At 44.3% G+C, this 26,886-nt stretch overlaps 1 protein-coding gene across 1 annotated transcript in view; it reads left to right on the forward strand.

Annotated features, from left to right (window-relative positions):
- The window catches only part of lrrc4ba (leucine rich repeat containing 4Ba), a 40,567-nt gene extending 29,784 nt beyond the window's left edge, over positions 1–10,783 (forward strand). The window contains exon 3 of the mRNA XM_023276554.3: positions 533–10,783. Within this exon, the coding sequence (XP_023132322.2) occupies positions 533–2,488 (1,956 nt within the window). The 3' untranslated portion in view covers positions 2,489–10,783. The remainder of the gene's footprint in view (positions 1–532) is intronic.
- The last annotated feature ends 16,103 nt before the right edge of the window (positions 10,784–26,886 follow it).

Consider the following 26,886-nt stretch of genomic DNA (forward strand, 5'->3'; position numbering starts at 1 on the left):
ACAGAGGCCAGGGTGACCCTTGTCAGGGAGAGTCTGGCTGAAAAGCAGACAGCAGCAATAGTCAGTGGAGTGGAAGGGTCAGCTGTTGCTATAATGAGCAGAAAGATGAATTATTTATATATACTTGTCGCCATATTTGTGCCTTTGAATCATTCATTGACAGTGTTCTGTTGTTTATTTACATTGATTCATAATGTATTGCAAACCGTATCATTTCTACATTCTGAAAATGATATGTCAGTAATACAACTGCATGTCTTTTAAGGTTGTATGCCATGCAGTGTGTTATAAGAAATCAAAAAGCAAAATAAATGAAGATTGCACTTTAATGGAAGCTGTGTGATAAGTAAAAATGCATAACAGGCAAATTAATATTTTATGCTTTGAACTTGTTATAAATGTCTTCTGTACAGCACTGCTAATATTTATCCAAATCCTTGCATTGTCAGAAGAAACACACACAACTGTTAGTCTGTCATCATCCTTCATACTGTACAGTAATTTAATATAATTTTTAAATTTTTACTTCCAGGTCATCAAGTCAGACACGTTCAAGCATTTGAGGCACCTGGAAATCCTCCAACTCTCCAAGAATCAGATACGTCAGATTGAAGTTGGAGCATTCAATGGCCTCCCCAACCTCAACACACTGGAGCTCTTCGACAACCGCCTCACACTGGTGCCATCACATGCCTTTGAGTACCTCAGCAAGCTGCGGGAGCTGTGGCTGCGCAACAACCCCATTGAGACTCTGCCCGGCTATGCCTTCCACCGTGTGCCCTCGCTACGTCGCCTGGACCTGGGTGAGCTCAAGAAGTTGGATTTCATCTCTGATGCAGCCTTTGTGGGCCTCATCAATCTGCGGTACCTGAACCTTGGCATGTGTGGACTGAAAGACATTCCTAAACTGACGGCCCTGGTGCGTTTGGAGGAGCTGGAGCTGTCAGGAAACCGGTTGGAGATTATCCGTCCAGGCTCCTTCCAGGGCCTGGTGTCCCTTCGCAAGCTGTGGCTAATGCACTCACAGGTGTCCGTCATCGAACGCAACGCATTTGATGACCTGAAAAACCTTGAAGAGCTCAACCTGTCCCATAATTCCCTGCACTCCCTGCCCCACGACCTCTTCACACCCCTTCACCAGCTGGAGAGGGTTCACCTCAACCATAACCCATGGGTCTGCAACTGTGATGTACTTTGGCTTAGTTGGTGGTTGAAGGAGACGGTGCCCAGTAACACCACCTGCTGTGCCCGCTGCCACGCTCCGCCATTCTTAAAGGGCAAATACATTGGAGAGCTTGACCAGAGCCACTTCACCTGCTATGCTCCTGTCATTGTAGAGCCGCCTACAGACCTGAATGTCACCGAGGGCATGGCTGCTGAGCTCAAGTGTCGCACAAGCACGTCCACAACATCTGTCAACTGGATCACCCCTAATGGCACTCTAATGACCCACGGCTCTTACCGGGTGAGGATATCCGTCCTGCATGATGGCACACTCAACTTCACGAATGTCACCCTGCGAGACACGGGCCAATACACCTGCATGGTGACCAACGCTGCTGGCAACACTACGGCGACTGCTGTCCTTAACGTTACTGCTGCTGATGCCAGTGTCAACTACACCTACTTTACAACAGTTACTGTGGAAACGGTGGAGACTGGAGGAGGTAACGATTATGCATTGGTTGCCATCAATGAGACCTTCATCCACGTTCGCCCTGGCCCAACTCCCTCCGACCTGTGGACAGACATTGTTCCTACCACAGACTCCTCTCTGTCTCCCAGCTGGTCCTCCTCCTCTCCCCACACCACTCGACCCACCTTCACTGTGCCAATCACCATGCCGGGCTTCTCAGGCCTGGACGATGTGATGAAGACCACCAAGATTATCATTGGCTGCTTCGTAGCCATTACCTTCATGGCAGCGGTGATGCTGGTGGTGTTCTACAAGCTGAGGAAGCAGCATCAGCTGCACAAACACCATGGCCCTGCTCGTGCCATCGAGATCATCAACGTGGAGGACGAGCTGGGCGCCGGGGCCAGCGGTCGGGGCAGCGGCATCTCAGGAGGCTCCACGGTGACGCAGAGCGGAAGCAGTGGAATAGGAGGTGGTCAGAGCCTCAGGCTGCATCACCCAGAGATAGTCAACCTGCCCAATCTGGCCCGGTCGGAGCACCTCAACCACTACTACAAAACCCATCACTTCAACAACAACATGATGGGCCTGGGCCTGGGCACGGGCCCTGGCGTGGGCCTCAACAACAACAACAACCCCTCGCCATGCTCTCAGTCACAAAACATATCCTGTTCCCAGGTTCCAACCTCCACCGGTGGGGGAGTACCCACGGGTGGCACCTTGCCCTCCCCTGTCCCCCTGCCCCAGTTGGGTCTCCACAGTTCTCTGAAAGGCCTAATGGGGAAAGGCCAGAATGAGCCACTACTTTTTAAGAGCGGCTCAAAGGAAAATGTGCAAGAGACTCAAATTTGAGTAGAAGTGAGGGTAGAAGTATGAGGTAAGAAGAAAGGGATGCCAAATAGAGACAGTGATACAGAAAGCACCTGTGAAACCAAGTATATGAGACTGATTGTAGCCAACTGTCCTCATGGACAGATTTCAAAAAGATGAAGTTTCACATTGTTGCTGCTTTGTATTGTCAATCTGTTGACAGAGAGAAGCAGGTAGGAAGAGTGAAGGAGACAGTGCAGTATCTGATCAACGCTAGTCCCACCAGTAGCACCTGCACATACTTTAAAACTAAATCAGACACAAACATCAAAATTAATCATTAATGTGTGCAACCTGCGATAGTCTTTGCCAAAGTCCGATATCAAGCCAACTCTTCTCGCACAGTGGAGAGCAATGAACAATGTGCAATGAGCCTCTCGAGGTTTTATACAGATTACTCCGTATATTTCCAGACACATTCAGTGTATATATTTGGAGGGAGACATAATATTGGCCATTGGACATGTTGTCAGATTGGTGTTTGGCAGAGGCGCAGAATAACAAACAATGATTTGGGAGAGCGGTTCGGTCCCAGGTTTCCAGGAAGCACTAAAACACAGAGAGAGCAAAATTAGAGCAGAGCAGCGATACTGTCCAGAACACAAGTATCAGACTAGTTCTTAGCAGGGAGACAGAACAACAACAATAGTTTTTGTTTTTTCAGAGTGGTTTCACTCTCACTTTCTCACCTTTTTTTCCCTTTCACACTTTACTGGCTACTGTCTTCTTTGGAGGAGGAGTAAAGAAACAGAGTGGGTGATCATGGGAGAAGAAAAACTCCTGCGGCATAAAGGACAAAGAGAGATATTAAAACGGACCGAACGTACATATTATATATACCGTAAATATATTTTCATTCAAAGAAATAAATTATAAAGAATCTTTATCAAGCTTCTGACTCAAAACTACAACGTCTGAAGAATATATATAAAAATAACACACACACACACAGCTGTTTGAGTGGCCCTTCCTTTTACGACTTTTCTCAACTTGGAACACAATGGCCACTCCGACTGTGCTGCATAAGGACACGTGGGAGAGCGGCGTCCGTTGAGAAGAAGCTAAAAACAAAAACTTGACAAAGTGTTTGAGTGAATTTATTTTGGTCTGGACTTTTTTGTAGCCACAAAAAGTGTTTTACCCCTCTCCTGTTGCGTTCACATAAACAGGGTCGCCAGAGAAAGGAGATCTTTATGCTCCACAGCGAAAATATGACGCAGCTCTTCATTATTGGTATACAGTACAGCTACAGTGTTAATAATAATGATCATAATGGTAATAATGATAATCAGCTTTAGCTTTAGTTGTCATAATGGTCATTCAATGATTAGCACATTAAATGATCAACAATATGTTTTACTGTAAATATGACCTAGATGTTGCACATGCTAATTTAGCATGCACTCCAAAAACTCCCTTAGATTTGCTCAAACTTCGGGTTTAAACGCATAATTTAATATCTATCACAGTGATATGACATATTATTGTTATCGTCTTATCATTATTATCATTCATGACTATTATTATTACTACCTGTGCCTACAAATAACTGGGAAGTACTTTTTTTCATTTGTATATGACACCGAAGTTGTTTGTGACTGATCCTGTCGGCTAATGAACAGCAGTGGGACGGACTCGGCGTGCCACATAGCAAACTCCACGTTCATCAGCAGGAAATAACCCGGCCCTCAAAATGGCTTCCTCAGTCCAGCCCTCACTGACTCCTCTGCTCTGATGTCTCAAGCAGTCAGGAACCCTCATATTATCACACATTAAAGACCGGACATGAACCTTTGACGAAGACTGCACCTTTGCAGAGGATTATTTCACAACTGTATCTCAGTGTTATCGTGTATGAGTGGATTTCATGGCAGCAGGGAGCTAAATGGACGACAAGCATTGCCAAGCATTTTTAAAGGTAAGCAATGCTCGTTCAGTGAGGAAGAAGGTGGCATACGGTACAGTATACAGTGGTGAGTGAATTTTTTCTAAAGAAAAAGGACTATTAAATGAAAAAAATATAGAACCTTATAGATCTCTTTTAAAAAACAAAACTATTATGATAAGTGTTTTTCATTTTGGGTTTTTATCTAGTTTGATTATTTTTTGTTTTTTTAAATCAAGTGTTATCTTTATTGTAATATTGTTATTGTTATTATAATTAGCTAATTACACTGGTTATAATTATGAGAGATGTTCTGTTAGCAGAGGTCACTTTGAAAATTAAAAAAAACCTGGCACATAAAATGGCAGTTCAAGTCTGTGAAATTTGGTGGCTTTTTTTTGGTTTGTTTTTTGTTTCTTTATGTTATAATCAAACTTTAATTGTAGTATCACTGTTTGTATCCCTTTGGCTCTTCTTGAGATGAGACATAGCGAATGTGAAATGGTCAGCACTGGGTCCTTTTTTTTTTTCTGCACAGGGGGACAGGAAAGGCCCTGCTCTGGTTTACAAGCTCACTCACGCTCGCTCTGTACTTTCCTGAATGTCATCACCATCACAGTGCTCAGATTGCGCTATGTCAACACCTCGTTGTCATGACTACACACTCAGTCTAATGCGCCAAGCGAGCGTCACCATCGGCGCCCCGTTGCCCCTTGTCAGTCACTTTCCTTTGAGGTGCCATATCTCAACGAGCCGGCCAGTGTTCCTTCAGTGGTAGCAAATCAACCTGAGCATTGTACCCGCGTCCTCACATAAAGCTCCCCTCCTCCCCTCCTCCCCCAACCCTCAGCATCCTGCCATCAGGTTTCCCTGGCAACTGTTGCCGCTGCGACAGCCCTTATCACAGTGGCTTGATTTGGGTTTCGAATGCTAAACAGACGAGAGAGGACAGTATAGCATTCATCCACGTTTGCCAGCTTTTCACCAGGTGACTCTCCCCCAGTACTGTTCCTCGTTAATGCATTTGATTTGTTTACAGCAGAAACCATTTTTCTCACCCCACCGACTTTCTGTCAGTGAATCATACGATTTACATGCCACTGCCCTCTATGTGTTTCATTTGCATTGGCCCCACACCATTGCTAAACACATTTATGCACCCTATACTTGTGATTAACACTCATACCCTGCATCGGTCATTAACATATTCCTTTCCCAGCACAAGGGATCCATATTCCCCTCACAAGTTATTTACATATTCATCTGCCTCTGTGTGTGCAAATAAGAGAGAAATTATCATGTAGGCACGCTTGTGGGTAAGAGTGAAGTGTGCGTCAGTTTTGTGTACATCATCGGCTGAAAGCAAGGACTGTTAAAACAGCTATTTACCCCGAATTCCTCAGATACTGCATGCCCTGCCTGTCGCCTGTGGTAGCTCCATCTCTTTGGAAAGCATTGTGTAGCCCCTATAGCTCCTGTGAAGTGGCACAAACCAGAGGCCATGTTATTGAGGCTTGGTGTTAGAGAGAGCAGCAGTTGAGCTGGAGACACACAGTCACAGTGCTGCAGTGTCTGAGTCACAGAGCACTGAACACACTCCTAACAATCTAATGGAAATGCTGTGTTTACTGTGCAGGAAGGGACCCGCTCATTCACCCATTCAGGGAATAGGTGAAAAACACCAGAATATGGGTGTGTGTGTGTCTGTGTGTGTGTGTGCGTGTTTGGGTGTTTTATTGCATGTGCAGCTCTGGATTATAAAATGCCTGTTGTACTGTTGTATAAGGCAAAGAAATCAGGACATTTCAAGCGCTACGCTGTTTATGGCAAAAGATGTTACACCATTGTTGATGCGATTGTGCCCGGTGTGTGTGTGCGTGCGTGCGCATGTGTGTGTGTGTTCAGGTGGGTTTACGCTCGCTCGGTTGTATAAGGAGGGGAAGAGGGAGGAGGGGTGGTCAGACCTCCATTTTAAATCCCCAGTTTAAACCAGCTCTGTCTGTCTCCCTCTGCTTCAGGCTACTTTTATGATCCTCTCACTGACACTTAAAGTAAAAACTGGATTTTTTTTCCTCGCTTAAGCAGCTCCCTCCCTCCTCTCTCTCTTTCTCTGCATACTGGGATAAACCCAACTGATGAAAAGTCTGCTCAATCAGGCCGACCTCTGCTTTCAAAAGAACTTCCCGAGCCTCTTCCAGCTCTGTCAATGTGCCACCGCAGGCCGAGGGGTCAGGGGTCGAGTCTAGTGGCAGCTTTTTGTTTACCTCACATCAGCTAATCAAAGTTAGCATTCTGGATTGTGCCATTTATTTTTATTGTTTTGCCCTGGCTCGGCTATATAAGAGAATAACACCTGTTGGCGAAGCTTAAGTGATTTTAAATGTGCATTTTCAGGGGGCTGTATTTGTGGTTAATCGCCTTGACGGTGATGCGACTTTTAGTCATAATCGTAATGATGCACATGAAACTATTTGGGGCTGCTGGCTTATGGTGGGTGAGGTTCGTGTAATCGCAGATATGAGGGCATTCCAGGTTCAATCTGCCGCTCGCTGCGGCGGGCAGCGTTAGGAACACCGCGACCATATTCGAGCCGGTCTCCGAGGGCGAGACTGCACACATGTTAACCTCAGCACTACAAGCTCTAAGTGAGCTCCATGCAGCTTAATTTCTCTTCTGTCACCCCTACTTTTAAAAATAGCGGTGAAGTGACAGCAGAGGTCAATGCATTATTGATATGTATGGTGTCAATGATGCATGCGCTTAGGCACCGGTGCTAATTTTCTCCACATTGCAGAGGCCAAAAGCAACAAACCGGCTGTAATTTATGCGTATGGTTATTGCTGTTATTTTTCACGCGGCCATCAAGACGGTCCACGAGAGCCAGTCGCTGCCTCCTCACATGATGGCTGCTGTGTTATTGTGATGAGTGCAGCAGTGTTTTGTGTGCCACTGTGTCACAGAGCCTCCCCCTGCCCAGCAGCAGCAGCAGCAGCAGCAGCCTCACTGCGCTCCGCTACGCCTCAGCTGTGGGATGCTTGGCAGTCAGGGGCTGCTTTCATCACCATCACACTGGTCTAAGGCCGAGTTGATGGCACCAGTTTTTCAGACGTCCGGGTCATTCTGTTTTGTCACATTATGAGAGAATTTTTCATTTTTTTTGTCACTGCGATGTCTTTCTGCTGGAGCTTGAGATGAAATGTGCACAGACATTTTTCTGTGTCATCACTGTGAAAACCCTGCCCCGCGGCCACTCATCAGACCTGACCACACCAGCGTATGTAAGACTCACGCATGCGTGTTCGCTCCCTGACGCCGGCTGACTGAGTGATTTATTGACTGAGCTGGAGCTTTCTTAAACAATTTGCATTGGCAGTTAATGCAGACCTCTCAACTGCTGCCTCGTGTGCTTTATACCCTGTGAAGGTGTCCTTAATTTGAGAATGGCCACCGCATTAGCATATGGCTTATTTCCTTGTTGCCTTGGAAACCGTGTGGCCAGTTGGTCGCAAGATGTCCATTTTGGTCTTCTCGTGAGCTTTGAGCCACATGGAGTCGGAGGGGGCTGTCAGTGTGTGTGGTCTGTGATGTGAGAGTGATGAGTGGTGTTTCATCCCAGATGACTATCTCCTCTGTGTCACTCAGCTGTAGGTCAAAAGGCCTCAGAGCTGCAGCACTGAAGAAAACTGAGAAAAATCCACTGAAGACGCTGAAATAGTAAAATGGGACACGCTCACAGCCCATGTAATTGTAAAGCACCGATTAATGGGAATAGTAAAGTTGGAGCACTGCTCAATACAGAGCTTCTCATGAATGCTTTATGAAGCAGAATATCATTATTGTCACGTGAAAATCTTGTAAGTCCAATTTTGAACATCAGTGGAGTTTTGTGTTTGTGAGACTTTGAGACTCTGCAGCCCTTTTGTGCCGGTAAAACCCTTTCAGAACTCCATGGAGTGAACTAAAAACATCTTGGTGTGACAAGTTCAAAAGCAGCCTGCTTGTCTTAGATCTTGAAAGGCTGACATTTGGGGCCGTGCAAGGTTTTTCACCCGACAGCGACCATATTGCGCTTTCAAATACGGATTTGTGTTTTGAGAACAATCTGGGATGTCGCGGCCCGTGTTGGGATTTGGAAGCGTACTTCTGGAGCGACTTCATGCCCCGGAGCGCTGTAGAAAACTCTCCTCCAGTTTTGTGATGTGTGCGGACTCGGGGACTTGTATTGGAATGTCCTGACTATTAAAGAATGTGCTGACCCAGCTGCTGTGCGACTCTCAGCGGACCGACTCACAGTTAAGTTTCCAAACACACATTCCAGGCCATCCACAGCCATCCAGCTTCCAGATTTACTGTTTATGGGTACCTTGGCTCAGCATCATAATCATACTCCGCTGTGTCTGATGTTTGTTTGAAGCTGGGCAGGGGCCATAGAGCACATTTCAACGCTTTGAAGTGTAAATTCAGGTCTGGTTGGAGCACCTTATGGAGCGTAGTGAAGAGATAGCGACAGCCATATGTATATAAGCTGCTGGTTTGATAATAGAGCTGTCTAACTGTTATCTGTCTACTGAGGTGGCAGAAGCCCAGAGGACATGAGGTCAAAACCCTCGCCGGATGTCAGCTTTGAGGGTCGGGAGTTGTTGGGTCTCTGAAAGGTGAAACTAGAGCACAAGTCAGCTCTGACCCAGATAAGCCTCCCCAGCTGAGCTTTGAATCCGACCTGCAGTTTCCTCAGTGTAAGAAGTTTTTTATTTTTAAAAAAAGGCAGGAAACGGTTGTAAACAGTCATCAATATGAAAGATACTTTTACTGGAGATATTGATTTTTCTTTATCCTTTCTTGTCTCCACCCCCACATGTCAGCCAGTGAGGCATGCTGCTTTTTCTCATTGGTGCTGATTTATTTATCCCGTCTGGCCCTCAGTACCCTCATTTCACGTCGGCTCCCATCCCAGCTCATAGTCAATGTGACACTAACCTTACAATTTTTACCCCTAATTCTCACGCACGGCTACAGGCGACTTTCAGACGGTGCCCTCAGTTGTGCACGAGCTGTTTGTGTGCGGCCCGACATGGCTGTGCCACATTTACAGGGCACCAGAGCCAGCCTACCACGCAACAGCTTCTGTCGCCTCAGGCTCGCCCATCCTCTGAGCCCAAAGGAAATAGAGTGACAAGGGAGGACAGGGCAGACAGAAATAGAGAAGCAGAAAGGACAGATAGACTGAGAAGAGACAAAGATGACAGGAGGAATGAAAGATGACACTGAGAGACATCCTGTCACTCCATATCTGTGTAGGTTTCAGTCTACATGTGCGTTTGCATGTGTGTGTGCATGAACGCAATATGGGACTTGCACAGAGGCTTGTGTAATGTCTGCATGAGTGGCGTAAGTGTGCATATTTATGCATACGTCCGAATGGGCTGCGTGTGCGTGCACTCGAGTGGTATCTCTGTTTGTGTATCTGTGTGTGGCAGGGATGAAGACATGAAGGAGGAAAGGCCGCCGCGGTGCTTATATGTCACCCAGCGCCGGAGGGGAAATGACTCCTCTCTGTCCCCGACCCAGGGGAGGCCGAGGAGGAGCACGGCTCACTTCTCCTGCTTCCCTGCCTTTTTTCTCACCCTCTCCTTCAGATATGTAGCTAAAGCCTCAGTCACGGCCTCTCCCTCTGAGTCACACACACATGCATACATACGCTCGCTTGCTCTCAGGAGTCCGTCTTGCATTATCCCCCCCTTTTTCCTCCTCTCGTGCTTCTCATCCCCTACACCCTCCTGCTCTCCTCCTCCTCCTCCTCCTCCTCCTCCTCCTCCTCCTCCTCCTCCTCCACTGCTCTTCTCTATCTACCTCATGCTTCCTGTTTCACCCCTCCCACCTTCCCCTTCTGCCATTTTTCACCCCCCTGCAGCTAGATGTCAAGTCGTGATTCTGTATTAACCCCTTGATCCACACAAACACGCTCCCGTTAGCCCCCTCTGCACCACCCCGATCCTCTCAGGAAAATGGAAAACAAACTCACAACAAACCAAGGCTTCTGATATTTCCTTCCCTCTGTTCAATTAAACATGGCCTCCATCTGCTTCTTTGTTTCGCTTCGGCTTTTCTTCTGCAATATTGACTATGGTTGTTCTTGTGATTGTTTCTTAAGACTGTGTTTTAACCTGTTATAATCACAGATGTGCGTATTAACACTGGAGGAACATGTCATAGGGGTGTGTGTCTGTGTGTGTGGCAGGACGAGTGTGTGTGTGTGTGTGTGTGTGGAGGAGGGTGGATTTGTTCTGCTTCAAGGTTCTGTGCCAAATCTTTTTCAGAACATTCAATCTCTGTTCATGTGCCATACTGAGAAATTTATGAAATAAAAATAACGTTTTTTCACAAATTTTAAAGTGAGATTGTGTTGCTTATTTTTCGACTGTAGGTCTATTAGCTGAAATCGCTGAGACAGAAAACAAGTGGAGGACTGTGTGTGCAGCATCACTAGAGCACAACTGCAACAAACCTCGTCTCTGCAGGTTGTTTTGCCTTCCGTGTGTGAATGAATTTTTTGTGCATTCTTAATGTGCGCATTCTTCCACATCGCTGTTATTTTCCCGTTTTCTTCTTCTTCCTTCAGTCAGTATCGTTTTTTTTTTCCTCAGTGTTGCCGCAGCAGTGTTGGTGAGTGTGTGCGAGTGTTTCGAAGGCATTGTGTCAGTGTGTTAAAGCTGATTTGACACTGAGGCTGTGGACCGGCTGGCTGCAGGGTGTGTATTGTGACCTGAGCCGCTGACCTACGCCTGCGCCCCACGTCTACCCGTATGCGTGTGTGTGTCTTTGTGTTCACGTGGGTGCATGTCTGCATGTGTTGTTCGTGGGATGCTGTTTAGCCTGCGGTGAACATTTAGCTCATGCAGGCTGGGGGTTTGCCAAGAGGTCAGCTTCTGAATGCTACTGACTCAAGGTTACAATTATTGGGTTACCATGTTTGTGTGTGTTGATGTGTGTGTGTGTGTGTGTGTGTGTGTGTGTGTGTGGGGGGGGGGGGTGTGTGTGTGCAGGACAGGCATGTTGGGGTGTGTTAGTGTTGATGCCCTCTATCTTACCTCCTCTGATCCTTCTGTAACATTTGAGGAATAAATTGTTTCATGAAACTATTTTAAAATCTCAGCTGCAGCGGTTAACTGCCTGTCAATCAACAACAAAGGCGCAGAACTCTGAAAGTATTAGATGTTATTTCAGTGAAATGCCTTTCCAAATCTGTCACTAAACTTTGCTGCAAACCTGAGCCCAACTACAGATAGGAAACTCATATATTGTGTGTGTGTGTGTGTAAATGCCCTCACAAGGAGAACTGAGCACCTGTACTGGGTCAGTGTACAGATGTAGATTTAAACTGTGGTCAATAATGTAACAATCAGTGACACTCAGTCAGAGATGGCGGTTAGTTCTAACTCTTGATTGGCACTGAATGCTGTGAGTCTTGTGTTTAGATTTAGCAAATGTTCACATCTTACCATGTTAACAAATGCTAATTAGCATGAACTACAATATAGAGGAGGCTGATTTGAATGTCACTCACTTTACATGTGTTTAGTCAAAAACTCAAACCTGTCTCCCTCAGAAGTTACATTCCTATGCAACTAGCTGCATTCTTAATTTAATTTTTAAGGAAGCGTATTTTATGAGAGATTACATAACGTAAAGTACAACAAAGACATTTCTAATCAGCATATTTTATTTTATTGGTTTACTGTTGCTAATTTTCAGTCAAATAGCCAATCAATATTAGATGGTGTGGGACTCGTCACCCTGGCAACCTAGTAAATGGAGGAGAAGGGGTTGCATTCTAAGCCAAACTATACTATATTTTCCGAAACCTAAGTGTGAACTTGAGATGAGCTAAAACTTTATTAATATCAAAATAAACTCTTTTGCTTGATGTTGCTCAGAAAATAAAATTACATAACATGAGAAATGCAACACCTAATAGAAAAATAATGGACATATACTAACTTTCAAAAGTTTGGGGTCACTTAGAAATGTCCTTATTTTTAAAAGAAAAGCTGTCTTTTTCAATGAAAATAACATTAAATTAATCATAAATACAGTCTAGACATTGTTAATGTGGTAAATGACTATTCTAGCTGGAAACAGCTGATTTTTAATGGAATATCTCCATAGAGGTACAGAGGAACATTTCCAGCAACCATCACTCCTGTGTTCTAATGCTACATTGTGTTAGCTAATGGTGTTGAAAGACTCATTTATGATTAGAAAACCCTTGTGCAATTATGTTACCACATGAATAAAAGTGTGAATTTTCATGTAAACATGAAATTGTCTGGGTGACCCCAAACTTTTGAACGGTACTGTAAGTATAATCTGTTACTAAAAATAAAAAATAAGTAAACTAAAACAAGACTGGAATGGAAAAGTAATAAATAATACTGGCAATGATACTGAAGTGGTTTATGACATACGATAAAAGAAATCTTGCAAATGAAATTGAAATATTCCACATGAAATTAAAATATTGCATCTAAAAATGTAAATATTGCAAAATAAACCAAAATGTTGCACATGACCATGAAATATTGCACATTTTACTGAAAGCGGGCACAGACTATTGACAAAAGTAATATTGCAAATGATACTGATATTATTATTTCTGCTTCCTGCAGAAAGGGGAGAACCTGAACCAAACAACAAGTGAGAACTAAACCTGAGTCTTAGAGTAATTGTTTAACACAGGACGCTGCTGATTTATGCCTCCCCTCCTTCCTATTTACTCAGACTTTGTGGCTCTCTCAAACCATAAATCTTTGTTTCAAAATGAATTCACATTTCTTACAGAGCTTAAATGAAAATGCAAATTTAGCTGTATAGGAACATAATTTCAGAGACTGAGTAGCAAAAATTAAAACATGGGACAAAATGAAAATTTCCCCAAATGATGGTTGTGATTAAGAACTCAGATGATGACCATCGTTGTTACAGTTCATTCTGGGACAAAAATAAATTTGTGCTTTAAGTAAATAGCAATACAACCCATAGTTGTTAAAATATTTTGCTGATGACCCACTGAAAATCGATTTTTATATCTTGTTAACATGTCCATGTGATGTTTTTTTTTTTATACTGTGGAAGATAAATCATGAGCAAAATAAGCAGTCGACATCATTGTTATTATTTCCTCCTTGTTTAAAAAACAGAGATTCAGACTTCCAGTTAATCATCCATAACACGCCCTAAGAAACCAATTCTGACATTGTGAGGCTTTCTATATCATTATTCTTCTTCAGAATCTCTGTCTGGCTCAGACTTGTATGGCTGATGTAATATTATCTTACAGTCTCAGGTGAGCTAGTGTGCTCCAGCTTCAGCAAGGAAAAGTGTTTGGAGATAGAGGCAGGGAATTAACTGATCTGCACATTCTAGATGAAGCAGTGTGGAGTTACATCTGAGCCATTATGTGAGCAGGAGAGGTTTCTTTTCATAGAAGATACACTATACTGCCAAAAGTATTCGCTCACCCATCCAAATAATCAGAATCAGGTGTTCCAATCACTTCCATGTCCACAGGTGTATAAAATCAAGCACCTAGGCATGCAGACTGCTTTTACAAACATTTGTGAAAGAATGGGTCGCTCTCAGGAGCTCAGTGAATTCCAGCGTGGAACTGTGATAGGATGCCACCTGTGCAACAAATCCAGTCGTGACATTTCCTCACTCCTAAATATTCCACAGTCAACTGTCAGCTGTATTATAAGAAAGTGGAAGTGTGTGGGAACGACAGCAACTCAGCCACGTAAACTGATGGAGCGGGGTCAGCGGATGCTGAGGTGCATAGTGCCAAGAGGTCGCCAACTTTCTGCAGAGTCAATCGCTACAGACCTTCAAACTTCATGTGGTCTTCAGATTAGCTCAACAACAGTGCTTCAGCAGAGAGCTTCATGGAATGGGTTTCCATGGCCGAGCAGCTGCATCCAAGCCATACATCACCAAGTGCAATGCAAAGCGTGGGATGCAGTGGTGTAAAGCACGCCGTCACTGGACTCTAGAGCAGTGGAGACGCCTTCTCTGGAGTGACGAATCGTGCTTCTCCATCAGGCAATCTGATGGACCAGTCTGGGTTTGGTGGTTGCAGGAGAACCATACTTGTCGGACTGCATTGTGCCAAGTGTAAAGTTTGGTGGAGGGGGGATTATGGTGTGGGTTTGTTTTTCAGGAGCTGGGCTTGGCCCCTTAGTTCCAGTGAAAGGAACTCTGAATGCTTCAGCATACCAAGACATTTTGGACAATTCCATGCTCCCAACTTTGTGGGAACAGTTTGGAGCTGGCCCTTTCCTCTTCCAACATGACTGTGCACCAGTGCACAAAGCAAGGTCCATAAAGACATGGATGACAGAGTCTGGTGTGGATGAACTTGACTGGCCTGCACAGAGTCCTGACCTCAACCCGACAGGAAAACCTTTGGGATGAATTAGAGTGGAGACTGAGAGCCAGGCCTTCTGGTCCAACATCAGTGTGTGACCTCACAAATGCACTTCTGGAAGAATGGTCAAAAATTCCCATAAACACACTCCTAAACCTTGTGGACAACCTTCCCAGAAGAGTTGAAGCTGTTAAAGCTGCAAAGGGTGGACTGACGTCATATTGAACCCTATGGATTAGGAATGGGATGTCACTTATGTTCATATGCAAGTCAAGGCAGGTGAGCAAATACTTTTGGAATATAGTGTATTTCACTGTGATACACAGAGAGGAGTTTTTATGGGTTAAATGAAAAACTGCACAGGGAATTTAAGACTCTGGCACTAAAGGAAAAGTCAGAGGATCACAAAAGTCATTAGGGTTCCTCCTCTTGGGACCAGAGAGGTCTGTCGAAAACTTCTAATGCCAAACAAACAGTGGTTGAGATATTTCAGCGTGGACCAAAGTGGTGGATCGACCTTCGACCAACAGGCCAACACTGCTTAGAGCCATTGACACTGTTAAGAATCCCAGTTAACCTCTTTTCAAGGGTTTTTTACTTAGAATATCCAAATGCAAAAGCTTCTAACAAAAATATGGTGAGGCCACAATGCATGTGTGACTTTATTAGAAGAATAACATCTTCTAGTTTCTTCTTTTTGTCCTTTTTCGCCCTTGAATAACAAAATCTGCAAAATGCTTTATCCCAGAACTATATAAATCACCACATACCTTCTACCTCTCGTCAACCACATCTGTATAAAATTCCAGACTTCAAGGTCTAACCTTATGGGAGCTGGAGACTGTCTGCTAAATAAACTGAATGGCTGAATTGTGGCAAACTAAACAGACCTAATCAGCACATCTATACTGAGAACAGCTGAAACATTTATCTTTAAACCACTTTAAACTTGCTTAAACTGGTTGATAGCGACCTGATGGCTGTTAGGAGGTTAACAAAGCTTTGAAAGTGAAATGTTTTAAATACTGTGCCATTTAAATGTGTAGTGTTCATACCAGCGGGCATATGGCTTGCAATGAGAAGACTGTAGACATCACTTGAACTTCCCCTTGAGGAAAAATTAAGTCAGCCTTCTCTGAAATATGCCCCAAAAAATAGCATAATCTATTTTAAAAGCAAATTCAAATCATGGTGTTTCAGCCTCACTTGGTTTTCCTTTAAATCTGTACAATACACATGCGATCCTACTTTCAAAACCTATTTTAACTTACGCATATTGTTGAAATCTAACAGCTTTTTAATGTAAACCAGGAACCGTTTATTCTTTTTTCAAAGCTGGTAATCTAGCAACTTAGCTTTTCCTTTTTTTCCCCCATCCAAAAATTCAGTGAATTCTGTAATCAGATTATTGTAATCCAGTTACACATTATGTATTACTCCTCCAGCCTTTGTGTGGGCGAGTGCATGAGAAACAGCAGCAAAAAAATGCAAACAAGCACTGCCCTCTTTTGCATGAAGTCTGCACACAATCCATGTTAAGGCATGCAGGATTGAAGTGTATGAACATCATGTAATTTGTATTTCCATATTAACAAACGGGGTGATGCGTGCACGAGCTTCGGCATACAGTGGAGTTTTATCAGCTTTTTCTACAGGAGTCATGTGTTGGAACTTCAAAATGCTGATGTGACACCACCTCCATTCGCATACATGCTATCAAGGGTGCAGTCCACGGTCGTGCTGAATAGATTATGCAAAACTCCCTAACAATTCTCATTTTCACCTCACCGACACGAGTATCTAACATGACTCAAGGGCAGAGTAGCAAGTACGTATAAGATTAGAACAGACTGCATGAAATCCCGGGCAATTTATATGTGACAAAACAGTGAGGCTGAAGCATGCAGCTCAATCACGGGGCTCTATTTCTCTCTAAGCTCGAGTTAGGTTAAAATAGTTATGATTGGAGGGAGGGGGGGGGAATAAAGGCTGATGGAAGAACAGGGATGATGCTTTTTAAAAGTAGAGGAGGAGAAAAAAGGAGGGGGGGAAGGAAGTCCTCAGCGCCAAACAAGTTTCCGTTTTCTTCCTCCCCTTCTCATGAAAAGGCCAATTCTTGCAGTTGGCTGGAATCTAAGTGATTTCTCCCCCTGCTTCTCCCCTTCTGGGGCCTGTCGCATGTCACTCTCCTCCTCGCTGCCATTTGTCTTTTGGTTTTCTGCTCTGGTGCTTTATGGCGCGTTGGCGTTGGCGTTGGCGTTGGCGTTGGCGTTGGCGGCGGCTACTCTGGGAGGTGAGATTCGTCTGGAGGTCAAGGCTGGCATTAGTCCTAGATGTGAAGGTCAGAGCCAGGAAAAGGTGCCTCTGTCTTCTTTAATTCAGTCTCGCGTGATGAACGGTGCATGTCACCCTTCCACAGCCCCCGCCGGCTCTCCTCTCCACATCCCCACCGTCCCGCTCTGCGGCGATACAGTTGTAAAGTGTAACCTTGGAGACAGGGGCTAATCATCCATCCCACAGCCTCCCTTTTATTCCTTCTCCACCGTCTCCTCCCTTCGCCTCCCACGCCCTCTCCACCTTTTCCCTCCTCTCTGCTGCAACAGGCTATTTAGGCATTTCATTGGACTTACAGTATTTTCTCAATTACCTGCCTACCTTTTTACCTCCTCCCTCTCTCTCCCCCACCACCTCCTCCATCCTCCCCTCTCTTTGTTTGTCCTGTGGAAGGACGTTTGTTTTCCTGTGGGGGTAGAGGGGAATCGACATGGAGAGATGAGTTATTGATTAGAAAGCAGGTTGCAGGGGAATGCGACTCAGAGTGAGGGAGAGAGAGAGAGAATGAAGACAGGATGACACGTACAACCTATGACACATCCTGCATACTGTATCCAGGCGCTATACCCACACGTGGCCATGTAGCATATGTGCAATGTGCTGCGTACACGCTGTTACATGCATGCATGATTAATGGTGACACAATTTGTCATTGCTGTGTAAAGATTAATGTTTATCAGATTAAGGGACGCGTTGCTGTCTGTGGGTGGAATCAGCAGGCTGGCAGGTTCCTGAAATACAGATTTTGCGCCACTTATAATGCTCGCTTACCGTTAATCTCAATCTTAGCCTGTTATAGAGTGTCATCAGCAGGGGAGGAGGCCAAAGTTACACTGCAGGTAATATGACTCAAACCTGCCATTTCCACTTTCTCCACTTCTGCTGTCTGCGTGTTACAGTTTTCAAAACCCCCTTCGCTACAGGAAATAACAACCTCCGAGCAGCAACCTACACAGTGAAAATTTAAAGTTGTGCATAAAGGAAGGCCTACTGTGTTTATTTGTCAAATTCAGCATTTTAATGACAGTGCTCATCTCCATGCGTGAAAACGTTCCACCAAAGCAAGGCATTATTTTGCAGGTGCACCATTGCTTCATCTGGGGCTTAATGCCACCCGACACAATAGTGACTGCTTTAAAGAAATACAAACAGCCAACAGCATTTTTTTTTTAAAACCATTCTCTTCCAAAAATGACATTCCAATTCAACTAAACCCCATTCTCCGTTACATTTTAAGTGTGCTTTTTTATGGGGCCAGTTTGTTTGTGACACAATCTTTACCATTTATGTTAATGCTTTACCGTTGCTCTTTTCTAGCCAGCCAATCATGTATTAGATCTTCACCCTGGTAGCTTAAAAAATGAAGGAGAAGCTTTAAATTTGTGATGAAAGGGTCATATTTTAACTATATTTTTCTAAAGCTATCTATGCAGTTTTAGGGCCTAAACAACGGCAAACAATGAGTGAAAATGAAACCTAATTCCATGATAAATCTTCCCACCCAAAGCAAGAATCCCAGTCTGCTGGGTCATGGATTGCTTAAACTGGAAACCTTTCCCTTTTGTTTTTTCCAGGAAAAATCTGTTGATTTGAAAATATAAATAAGAAATCAGTCCAATTGTATAGGGAATTATTTTTGTGAGGCACAATTGAATGATTATGGGTGGAGTCAGACTATTCTCCAGCACTGGCACCATCCTGTGGAGACAGGTCCCCTGGTAACCAAAATAGTTTGGCTCAATATTGACACAAATCGGGCAGGGCAGAAGAACTTACTTGGCCCAAGTACGGTTACCGGACTCTTGTGAAACATGGACTTGAATGAAGCACCAGAACTGGCCAAAGTATGCTAGCCTGAGTCTGGACACTGAGCTAAAACTGCCAGTATCAAAATGGCACACCAAGCTAATATTGGCCTAAATTTGGGTGCTGAGACCGAACCAACTTTGCCAGTAGCGGTCCGCGATCTCCCCAACACGACAGCCAAAGCTCACCCATATTTACACAATATTTAGTCTGTAAAAATCCAACAAGTGTTCCATCATTCCAGCCGAGCTACCCATGACCCACCTTGAATATTGCCATATCTGGCGAGATTGCACTGCACCTGACTGGATCGTCCTTTCAACAAATCATCAGATTATTGACATTCACTGTGACCTCAAGATGAGTCCTTTGTAGATGACTGGATGAAAATACTGCTCACTGATCTGTCCTTAGATTGTTTTGTTGCTTTGTCAACCTGAAAATCATGTTGTCTGTTCTGGCGATTTTGTCAAACTTCATCTACATAAGATGTGAGTTTACACATATTCCAGACAGATGTTTAACAAGCATGTTCCAATGCTCTGTCATAAAGATACTTTGAGTTTACCTTTAGTTCCACCTCAACCCTTGTCCATGATTTGCTGATTGTGTGGCTCCTACCTGCCAAACTCAATAAGTTCTCTGTGGAGCTTTTCCAGACAAAAATCACAAGATTCAGAGAGACTTTGCAACGTTATAGATGTTGGTCAACCTGAAAACAAGGTTATTTATTTCCGTTCTTGAGAGGCAACACACAGGAGATACCATTTACCACCTGACTGTGACCCATCTTAAATGCCCTGTTAAACACACCGTAAGACAATAAAGAGCCTGCACTTCGGGCCACATGTGTCTCACATAGAAGAGCAGGTATGACAAAATCAGTTTGCAGTTAGATAGAGCAGAGAATATATCATCCCAGGAGAAGGTCAATACAAAAAATGAAAAAGCAAACACAACACGATGTAATTTATAACAAGGATTTACCAAGGGACAATATTTCATGCACAGCTATCCATGAAGAGATGTCTATTTTTCCCCGAGAGCGAGCATATGTTCTGTCAGACACCGGTGGAAGCATCAACTTAACACCAGCACGCCAGCCAACGTGTGTGACTGTGTGCAATAAAACAGCTCTTTAAGGAGGTGGTAGAGCCTCCTCTGTGGCGCGCAGTGTTTGCAGCATGTTGACTAGCGATATGACACTATCACATGCTCCAGTCTGGGCCCCGGGAATGGGCTCACGTCCATGCATCGGTTTCCATAGAGCTCCTCAAATCCTGACATCCAACAGGACTCTGATGAAAGGCGAGCGTTTCAACCGGCCGGATTGCAGCCTCCTATCTTGGATAATTATCGCTGATGTTCTGCATTTCAGACTAGAGCAGAACAACCGGGAGACAATCTGTACAAACAAACACAATGCGATTATGAATGCATTACCATCCAGCAGACAGGCAATCAACACGCAATGACTTGTCGTGCAACCCTGCAGAATTAAGAGTCCTCTCAGGTTTCTTACACGTTGGAGATGATTGACATGCAAACAGCAGCGTCTTGTATAGAGTAGAGTTAGCCTCGCCTCACCCCTCCCACCCTCACCCCCAACTTGCTCTTACTCTTCACTCTGTCTCCTGGTTACATAAAGGTGCTGTGTTTGTTTCCCCCCCAAGGTGAACTGACTGGCTTCATGGTGCACGCTGAGACGTGATCATGCACTTGTTGTACATTTTAAAATCCATGTACTGTTGCAGGCGTGCAACCTTTGCTCGTGTGCATGGTCACCGCTGCCACCACTCCCTTCCATCCCTCTGCTGCAGCGCTAAACGATTCAAGTAGTTGCGGTAATGACTTGAGGCAAGGAGGCAATGGCTGAGGTGAATCTCTCTCTCTTTCTCTCTCGGTCTCATCAGCATCTTCAATCCATCGATTAGCCACAGAGGAGTACTGACAGGCAGCAGCCACTGCGGTCCTGCAGGATCGCCTGTGTGTGTTTGTGTGTGTGTGTGTGTGTGTGTGTGTGTGTGTGTGTGTGTATGGCGGCCTGCTACCGTGAACAACAGATAGGGATACAGACAGCAGACACGGGGGCAGAGCCTGCTGTCGTGCACACCTATGCGAAGGAGTGCACAAGCCTTATTTACTCCACTACCTGCTTTATTGAGTCAGCCCCCTCAGTCAGGCTCTGATGCAGCTGCCTGCCTGCCTCTGCCACCAGCAGGCTTTACTAGCACTCACTGCAGTTCAACGCACAAACTTGTGCATGTGCAAGTGCTGGTGGACTGCGCAGGAGGACGCCACCTCTGCACACACCGGACCTGTTTACACATTGGGGGGGGGGTAGCAGGAGCAGCAGTGGTGCCTAATGAGACAACATTATTTATAGTCCGGCGTGACAGCAGCGGCCTCACCATTAGACTGATAATGAGTCACTGGGATATTGATGGATGCTTGTCTATATTGGTATTCACCAAGGAACCAGTGCCACTTCTCCGGGTTGCCGTGGATACCAGCGTTGCCTGCTAAATGACCCAATAATAATAATGATAACAATGACAGCACTATGTGAAGATTGAGTTTTAAAACCACAGGGAGAAAGGACGCCGGCCGGAGCGCGAGGAGTAATGAGGGTGGAAAGAGAGCGATACAAATGAAAAGAGGGAAATAAATGTGGGAGGGGGGAGGTGGGGGAGACGGTGATGGTGTGTCAGAGTTTTGGGTTGGGTTGTGGTGGTGGTGGTGTTGGGGTGGGGGGGGAGGGGGGAGAACACACAATCGATGATCAGTGAAGTAGCATTAGCATTGTTCACACATCCCCAGCCTCACCTCCCCCCATCACCACCACCACCACTCCTCCACCCAACCTCCCCCCTCCTCTCCCCCCCTTCCCCACCACCACCACCACCACCCCCTTCCTCTTGCGGCCTCTCTTTCTTTCTTGCTGCAGCGTTGCCATGGCGACCGAGAAATGTGGGAATACCTCTGTCCTTCAGAGAGAGAGAGAGATAGATGGAGAGAGAGAGAGAGGGAGTAAAAGAGAGAGGAGGAAGAGATGGAAGGAGGCAAAGGGCGCAAGGGAGGAAGGAGAGAAGGAGGGAATGAAGATGACAGAAGATGAGGGGAGCAGACGTGGCTCGCTGGCTGAACACGCGTTAAAAGCCTTGTTTAGCCCTTGAAGTATGAAACATCATGATCTTACACACTCCTGTACTCACATAAACAAATGTGCGTCAGAGTCGGCGCCCCGCTAAAGCATTCAGCTCCCTTCGCTGTCTCTGCTTCCGTGAAAGAGAGTTAGTGGAAAGTGTTTTGAGTGAGTCTGTGTGCACAAACACACACACGCGCACACACACACACACACACACACACATGTACACACATTCTCTTCCCCTCTCACTCTCTGTAACACACACGCAGACGTGGTTGTGATCACACACATGTTAATCAGTGGCCATCCAGGCTCCTATGTATTTACCTGCTCTCTGCTTTGTGAGGCCATGGTTACTATGACAACCCATCCAGACGGAAATAGTCTCAGTGCCTTTTTCTTGTTTTCCATTGCGTGGCATGTTTCCCTCACCTTGTTTACCCTAAATTCTTCCCGCGACCCTCCCTCCCTCTCGCTTGTCGTCCACCTGTGCAAGTTGCCTTTGCGTTAAGAAAGCTTGTGAGGCGGCCTCCCCCTTTTTCCTCCTTCTGTCCTCCCTCCTTTTTCTCCCACCCTCACTCCTGTCATCCCCTTCTCCCACATCGCTCTCACCTTCCTGCCAACCTGCTGCAAAGATCCTCCTCAAATTCATTTTATTGGCAGCTAGCATTTCCATGGAAACATCTCGAAACCATGGCAACTATTTGAACGGAGCCAAACGCTTTCAAAACTGCTGCACTCGTCCCCTTACTCTGCCTCTTCTCTCCCTCATGCTATCTTTACTCGCTGCCTTTTCTCCTCTACAATATACCTGTGTACCTGAACTCTTGTGTGTCTATATATATATATATATATATATATATATATATATATATATATATATTCAAAAGTCTGTGTGTGTGTTTGTGCATGCAGCGTCCAGGTTTTCATGCAGCCACTGCGCCATACTGCACCTGCCTAAGTGCATGGATTTGAGCTTAGATGGTTTTTGGCTGTGCAGCTCTGTGAGCCGATTGTCTCCAATACATGCATGTGTGAGTGTCTGTGCATGTTTGCATCCTGTCCTCGTGCACTCTCTGCGAGAACCTAACATGATTATGGCCGAGTGCCTATCTCCTAAGCCTCCTCTCTCCCCCCTGCACTCCACTACTTACCTTGAGCTTGTCCTCTCAAGTGTTTCAGCAGCATGCCTGTCTGTCAAACTTTGGACTCCTCCCCCGGGATGCAGCCTGATGATGTGAACTGGAGTAAGACTGAACTGACTGGAGTCCAGTCACAGCAGCAGCAGCCCCACTCCTGACGAAGCCCGGCACTGCTGCAGCTTCTGTGACAGATTCCACAAACATCCAGCCAGGCATAGACTAAAAACTTAAATTCTGGGTGGGTAGGCTTAGCAGTTAAATCAAAGTAGAAGTGAAAAGAGCATTCGGATTATAAATTTGCCCTATTTCAACAATGAAGTCTTTTTTTAGATCGATTTTGTTGTGGTTTTAACCAGCAGAACACAGAAAACACAGCTATTTAAACCTGAGACTATGCAAAGTGTAACATTATAAAAGCTACAATATGTGATGGTACTGTGACCTTCAAAAATACAAGAAAAACTTCACAAAATTCAAATTGACAATAAATACATATTATTTAATGTCAATTAATGTAAAAAGTAAAAGAAGTGAGTGCAAAAGTATTCACCCACTTCCGGTTAGTATTTATTTTCATTTTTGTTATTTAAATAATTGTTGTTGTTTTTTTGTTTTTTTTACAATCTAGTCAAAAAAGCGCAAAGTCTAAGTTGAAAAGCAATTAAAATGAATAGCTTACAATGGATGTGAATACACTCTTTATAGGCACAAGACAAAAGAACAAATGAAAGGGGCTTGTGTAAATACACATTTTGAGCAAATATCTGTAATGTAAAGACAGAGGAAGTAATAAAAACACTGGCTGTCAATGCCCCAGAGAGCTGGTTTACCTGTAGAGGGTCTACTGCTAAATTTTGATGTTGAGGAAGTGTGCTTCCTGCATTTCTCTGACATAATTTTGCATAATCTTTGGGTTGTTAAACTGACTAAAGCTTGCCTCCCATTGCCATTTAGACTTGTGAATATGCAGTATAAACTATGAAGATGCACCATAGAGCATGAGAATCTGAATGTGTTGTTTCAGCGAAAGGTGATGCTCATTATGCAGCCTTTTCCCCCCAAAAAACGTAGCCTTTACTTACCGAAAGACGCTTCTGGCTGGACCCCATCACTGTAGCGATCTGGATCTGACTTATCATCTAAGACCTATTAAAAGTTGTTTATGTTTATTTTTTGAGGTACATATCAGACTGGTTTCTTTCACACTGGGGCTTTGAATGTGACAGTACCAAGTAAGACAAGAGATGAGAGGAAAACATTTATACAGAAATGCAACCAGCGAGGCTTTTGTGTGACTTCTCTTGTGTGGCAAAAAGGGAAGAAAAAAAAAGTGCCATAACTGTGAAATTTAATCTGTCCTATTTTAGATTGGTTGGTAATAATTTATATCTCACCACAGCTCTGATGCGTCAGTAGGCTTTGATTTTATCTGAAAGATCTAATTGTAAGACTCTGGTCATACAAGCACAAGGAAACTAATAACTTCACTCTCAACATGAAACTGGGCAGATAAGATAATTTTGAACCTTAATGTTAAAGGAAGACGTGCAAATATGTGGGGAGAAATCTCTACATCCCTTTAATGTGGAGCTGCTTGTACTGTCTTCATCAAACATGAAGCATATACAAAGCATCAATCACTATAGTTTAATCATGACAATCTCGGTCTCCCTTTTGCTCCTTTTTTCTTTAACTCTGCCTGCAGTTTTTGCAACCCTGGATTCCTAAAAATAAAGCATCCATTTTTTTTTGGTATTTGGCAAGTAAAGCAAAATTAGCGTAATTGTTTTAATGAAAAGACCTCAAGGCGTTTTTTTCTTTTCACCCTGCGATAGCAGATGAGTCCATCTCACCTAAAGCACAAGGCTGTCCCCAAAATCAGCGAGGAAGCAGAAAAGAAAAAGCACAGCAACAGCAGAAAAATATAACAAATAGTTCTGACGGGAAAAAAGGGACAAAAACAATACCTTAAAATAATAATACTATTACTAAACATAATGCAGATGAAAGCGCGGCCGTATACACAAGTCTATTCCCCAAAGATGTGCTCAGGATTTGCTCAGTGGGAAGAAAAAAAAACAATTACAGTGCCATGAAATGAATAAAAGGTATATTCAGTTATCTGAGTCCTTTGAAGATGGCTGAGGACGAGTAAGCAAATCTAATTCAACAGCGAGGGTTTTCCGTTGCAGAGGGGTCTATGAGGGGAAAAAAAAAGCTCTCCCAAAGTGCAGAGATTAGTAGGCAGCACTGCAAGTTTCTTCTTCACTGGGGAGTCATGTGTGTGTTTGTGTGTGTGTGAGTTTGCTGGTCTGCGAGGAGACAAACTTCCACTGTTGCAGGATTCCTGGGAGTTAATGATGAGGAGCCAGCAGAGGTGAGGACATTATGATCAAACACACGCAGAGAGAACAAAATGAACACATTCGGGGGGTTGACAAAATAACACAAGCACCCCTAACAATATGTGAATATCAAGCAGCTAATAAGGAGGACGACCACCCTTTGCTTCGCTTCATAACAGCTCCAGTCCTCCCTGCCATGCTTTCATGCTGCTTCTTGGGCTGCATGTGCTACGATCTTGGAACTTCTTTTCAAGAGGGAAAACCTCGAGTTACAAGGGACAACAGAAATGAAAACCCTGTGATAAAAAGTTCAGTGATGTTCAGATCTGCTGGCTGAGAAAACGCTGCTGATCATGAATTCCTGTTCAAAACATATAGTTTCTTCTAATAAAAGTGTCCAAGGCTCTCTGAGCGAGTGCAAAAACTGAAATACTTTTATTTGTCCTGGATTAAAATAGTGCCCTGTCAGGCCTTTGATAGTAGTAGTAGTAGTGTTTTCTACTCTGCCAAGGAGGCGGAGCCTTGTTGGAGTTATGTGACAATCAGCATTGGTTTGTCTGTCTGTCCGTCTGTCTGTCTGTTAGCAACATTACTCAGAAACAGACAAATAGTTTTGGCTGAGCTTTTCAGGGAAAGTCAGAAATGACACAAGGACCAACTGATTAGATTTTGGCAGTGATGCAGGTTATAGTCTGGATCCACAGATTTGTTGAAGATTTCTATATCATTGTGAGATAGTGACACAGCGTCACTGTAACTATGACAACAAGTGAACGCTACGTCAGCTGCCTGCTGATGATTACATGATTGCGATCCTACTACAAATCGACCACTGTGGACTTATCAGGACTTCTCTGTCGGAAATGATACAAGGAATATAAAATTGATTAAATTATGGGGATGTTTCCGAGTCCCATCAATTCCCGCCACCCGCTTCACATTTAGGTCACTTGATTCTGTATCTGTACATAACTTATACATGCACAACACGTCTGTGCTCAGCACAACGTCATTTTGTTTGTGGGTGCATCTATATTAAATGGCCACATTCTATGTTGCTGTTATTTCTGCCGTGGCTTTTTTCAAGATTTCATCCTTCGGAAATGATACGACTGAGCAGCCTTGGAGTACTGCGCTCTCTGAGTGCTTTTCTTGTTCTCTATTTCTTGCTCCTTTTTTGGTGCACATTTTTCTCAAATGCAGCGTTGGGCAGCAGTAGTTGGATGTTGGTAACAGTGTTGTTTTCTGAATCAAATGGCTCTTTTATAGTGACACTTGTATTGATTAAGTAGTGCAGTAA

The sequence above is a fragment of the Amphiprion ocellaris genome, chromosome 19, assembly GCF_022539595.1.
Source record: "Amphiprion ocellaris isolate individual 3 ecotype Okinawa chromosome 19, ASM2253959v1, whole genome shotgun sequence".
Classification (NCBI taxonomy): domain Eukaryota; kingdom Metazoa; phylum Chordata; class Actinopteri; family Pomacentridae; genus Amphiprion; species Amphiprion ocellaris.